Source organism: Propithecus coquereli, unplaced genomic scaffold (assembly GCF_000956105.1).
Source record: "Propithecus coquereli isolate 6110/MARCELLA unplaced genomic scaffold, Pcoq_1.0 Scaffold796, whole genome shotgun sequence".
NCBI classification, from domain to species: Eukaryota; Metazoa; Chordata; class Mammalia; order Primates; family Indriidae; genus Propithecus; species Propithecus coquereli.
Window position 1 is genome coordinate 139,641 of NW_012154129.1, and position 4,405 is coordinate 144,045.

General features: G+C 62.6%; 1 protein-coding gene across 1 annotated transcript in view; it reads right to left on the bottom strand.

Moving 5' to 3' along the window:
* TPRA1 (transmembrane protein, adipocyte asscociated 1) overlaps positions 1-4,405 on the bottom strand; it is a 13,143-nt gene that overhangs the window by 3,133 nt on the left and 5,605 nt on the right. The window contains exons 2-6 of the mRNA XM_012663088.1: positions 2,616-2,742; positions 2,362-2,494; positions 917-1,003; positions 754-826; positions 570-657 (exon numbers count right to left, since the gene is read on the bottom strand). Of these exons, the coding sequence (XP_012518542.1) occupies positions 570-657; positions 754-826; positions 917-1,003; positions 2,362-2,494; positions 2,616-2,725 (491 nt within the window). The 5' untranslated portion in view covers positions 2,726-2,742. The remainder of the gene's footprint in view (positions 1-569; positions 658-753; positions 827-916; positions 1,004-2,361; positions 2,495-2,615; positions 2,743-4,405) is intronic.

Below are 4,405 nucleotides of genomic sequence, written 5' to 3' on the forward strand. Positions count from 1 at the left end.
GGAGGGTCTCGCAAGCTGCCACCCGCCCGCTGGACGGCTGCTCCTGCCCCGCCCCGTGTCCCCACGATCGGGACACGGAGCGGGCAGAGAGTCAGCCTTGGCGGGGGGGGGTGGGGACCGGCACCCCCAGGCCCAGCGACGCCTCGTCGGCAAAGCCCCCCCCCGCACTGGCTCTCCGTGACCCCAAGCGCGACCTCTCGGCCGGGCCACGTCCGTCTCTGGTCTTGGCCCGAGTCCCGCAAGTGGGGTTCGAGGTGAGCACCCCCTGCCCCCCCCAGCCCCTCAGGGTGGTCTCCCGGCCTGCGCGGGTTGTGACCCTGGCCCGTCTAACCCTGTCCCGTCTGACCCTGGCCCGTCTGACCCTCCCGTCCGCCGCGTGGCTGTGAGTGTCTGACACGGACGGGCCACCCCAGGTGGCTTCTCAGACGCCCTTGACGCTGCAGAAGCCCGAACCCCCGTAACCGTGCGAAACGTGGCCCAGGACCGGAGGACGCGGATGTCCCTCCTCCCTGACCCCTCCCTCCCCCGCTGTCACCCGCGGCCCCCGCGTGCCGCGTGCGTGTGTGCGCCTGCTCACCTGGGTGACCGAGTAGGCCAGGGACAGCACGGCGGTGATGGCCAGGACCCGCTTGATGCTGCGCTTGCTCTCCAGGTGGCCTGGGGGACACGGGCGGGCCCGTGAGCAGCGGCCGGCCCGGGTGACCGGGGACAAGGGTGGGGAGGGGGGGTGTCAGGGCCGCGGTCCCCGCGTACCGAAGGCAAGGCCCAGGATGACCACGCTCAGCTCGATGGCCAGCAGGAAGAAGCGGGTGGTCTCCCACAGGATCTGGGCACAGAAGTGGGTGGGCGTCAGCCGGGCGCCCCCAAAGCTGGGCCTCCCACCCCCGCACCCCCACATCCGCGGGGCGGGCCACACCTTATCGGCTACGGTGGCGGCGTCGGAAGCATTCACGGTCATGGACACGACAGCCCGGGCGATGCCCACCAGCGCCACAACGAACACCTGGCGGGCGAGGGAGGGAGGGGGAGCCCCAGATCTGAGACTGAACATCGGAAAGACGAGGGGGCCGGTCGGGCTGGGACGGGGCAGGGAGGCAGTGACTCCAGGCGGTGAGGCTCGCGGGGACCCGGGCTCCCGGCTGCCACCGACAACCCCGGGGGGGGCCACGGAGCCGGCTGGGTTCAGACCCCGGCTCCGCTGCTTCCCGGCTCCGACCTCAGTTTCCTCATCTGTAAAATGGGCTGAAGACAGCAGCGACTGCGGAGTATTGACGGGAGGGTCAGGGGGGTTCGCTCCGTCACGCCCGGCAGACACAGGGGGGGACCGGGGAGTGGGGGACGGCAGGCTTCAGCCCTGGGGGCTTCTCAAGTGTCTTACTCAACGCCTCTCCTCGGGCCCCCGTGAGTTTGAGTTTTCTGACCCAAACAAGAGCCCAGAGTCACACAGACTCTGTCCTTTGTGCCACGAAAACTGTGTGGGTGGGGCGAGCTGCAAAAGCCACAAGAAAGTGCCGCGTGGCTGCTGTATGCCAGGCTGCCGCTAGGCTGGAGCTAGGAATACCGCCGCCCCCTAAGGCAGATCTGACACACATTGTGGATACATAGGAGGCACAGAGAGGTTAAGCCACTGGCCCAAGGTCACACAGCAGCATGGCTGGGATTCAGAGCCACTCTGCCCGAGTCCGCTCTTACCACTGCCTGCTGAAGTCTTTAGGACAGAGTCCCCTAGAGTAAGCGGGCTGGGGCCCTGTTCTATGCTCCCGGGCCCCTTTCTGCCTGCCTGGAACATAGTAGGTGCTTAATATCTGTTGAATAAACGCGGTAAGGAGTCAGACAGGCAGGGGAAGGGAAGCAGGGAGGCAAGGAGGCCTCAGCTTCCATTCAGCTCACTGCATCTTGCAGGGACTCGGGGGGACGTCAGTCTGCCTGTGGCCCCGGGGTCTCCACCAACAGCCCCCAGGGCTCCTTGGGTCCCTCGAATGCCTCTCTGCCTGCCCGCTGCCCACCCTGCCCTGGAGGGAAGGGAGCTGGACAGCCCACAGCTGGAGCCTCCGAGGTGGGCCCAACTCCAGGTCTACACTGGCACCAGCAGGAAGGAGGAACTCTCTTCCGGAGTTGGCACAGGCAGGATGTTAGCTCAAAGCAGCTCTTGGCCACCTTTGCCACCCCATGGGGAAAACTCCTCTGAGATAAGGCCAGGAGAGAGCGGAGCTGCAGAGAGACAGAGTCCTAATGACATCATTTAATCTCCTGGATACAGCCATGCCTGAAGCCCGCCTTCTAGGATAAGGCAGTTAATTCGCTTTCTCGGCTTAAAGGCGGCTGGAGTTGAGTTTTCTATCCTCGGTCGGGTGAACTCACCAGGATGTAGAAGGTGATGAAAATGGGGCTGGGGGTGACGCGGATCTTGGCCCGGGCGGACGGAAGCTTCCAGAGCAGGAAGAGGAAGAAGAGCACATTGGGGATGAGCAGCAAGAGGTCCCAGTAGCGGACCCTAGCGGATGGGGACAGAAGCTGGCTCGCTGGCGAGGTGGCGTGAGCGCCCCGCTCCCAGCATGCACCGGGAGAAGCCGGGGACATCAGCGACCTGCCCGGCAGGGTTGTGACCGCCTCACCTGGACGTGCCGATGTCCTCGTAGAGCAGCAGCAGGCAGCGGTGGGGCACGCTGATGTTCGGTGCCAGGGGCGGGGGCCACACTGTGCTCCCGTTGGGCCAAACCAACATCCCGCCAGCCGCCGGCCCTGGGGGAGCGACAGCCACCACGGTTAGCAGCGTCAGGGCTGTGTGGCCTGGGCCGCTGCCCTCCTTGCTCCGAGTCTCGGATTCCCAGGGGACATCGGGGTGGCCGGGGGCAGGCTGCGCAGGTCACGACCCAATGCCCAGTCCCTCATCTCAGGCTCTGTCGCGTGACCCGGGCCAAGCCTGGAGGAGCAAACTCCTGGTCCTACAGCCCAACGCCAGCTGTCCCAGGACAGAGCCACCAGCAGCCCCGGGAGGGGCGGGGCCTGTAGCTGCCGTACTCTGTGGATGAGGTTTCAATATGGCTGACTCCACCCATTCACGAAGCCAGGGAATGTGCATGTGACCTCAGCCTGGCCAATCAGAATCTGCCCTGAGACTTTTGCTCTCGTTACCAGGAAACGTTGTCTTTCTGCGGAAATCAGCGAGTCAAAGCTGCACCACTCTGACCCCACAGTTGGGGACCCACCTGAGAGGAAAGTCAACACAGAGGAGGACAGAGACAGACGGAGATAGATACTGACGCACTCCTTCGAGCCCCTGGATCCAGCCACACCTGAAGCCAGCCCTGCCCCCTTGGACTTTTCAGTTATAAAAACCCCTTTATAAAGTTCAGTTATAAAATCCCTTAAAATAAATTCCCCTTTCTGCTTAGGAGGCCAGTTTCACTCTGATTTCTCTAATTCACCACCGAGAAACTTCCGGCTAACACAGGCGATGGAGCTGGGCAACCTTGGCTTGTGTGTCTTGTTCTTCCACGTGCCTGCTTTGCGACCCGGGGTGAGTCACCGCCCCCACCCCCAGCGTCGTGGGGACAGTAACAACACCTGATTAACAAGGTTGCTGGAGAGAATCAAACACAACTAGAAGAATAAACGTCCACAAAAGCGACATCCGTACAAAGGTAATCGCTGCGTTTCTTACCAGGGCAGGGGCTGGGGGCGAAGGGGAGGAAGAAATGGATTCACGGGCCTGTTTCGAAGCCCCATCGCTGTGGGGTCCGAGGAGTAGAAGGGTGAGGGGTGGTCTCTGCTCCTCTCCCTGCGCCCCCTCCCCTGCTGACCTTGAAGAGCAGAGAACTGAGCCCCTCCCTGAACTCTGTGCAGACAACACCTTGCCAGGTGCCCTCTCGGGCCTCAGTTTCTCCACCTGTGGGTCAAAGGCACCAGGCTTGATCTAGAGCTGTGCCTTCTGGGACTGCAAGGTGGGTGGGACTCTTGGGGGGGAGGGGGGGCTGATGCTGCTCCAGCAGCCCTTGGCGGGGTAGGGCTGGGCGTTTGGGTTCCTAACAAGCTCCTGCAAAGACCACACTAGAGTTATGGGGCCACAGCAGAATTGCATTGTGTGTCAAAGCTTAGAAAACAGGCCGGGCGCGGGGGCTCACGCCTGTCATCCCGGCACTCTGGGAGGCCCAGGCGGGAGGATCGCTCGAGGTCAGGAGTTCGAGACCAGCCTGAGCAAGAGCGAGATCCCATCTCTACTAAAAATAGAAAGAAATTAGCCGGACAACTAAAAATATACAGAAAAAATTAGCCGGGCATGGTGGTGCATGCCTGTAGTCCCAGCTACTCGGGAGGCTGAGACAGGAGGATCGCTGGGGGTCAGGAGTTCGAGACCAGCCTGAGCAAGAGCGAGACCCCGTCTCTACTAAAAAAAAAATAGAAA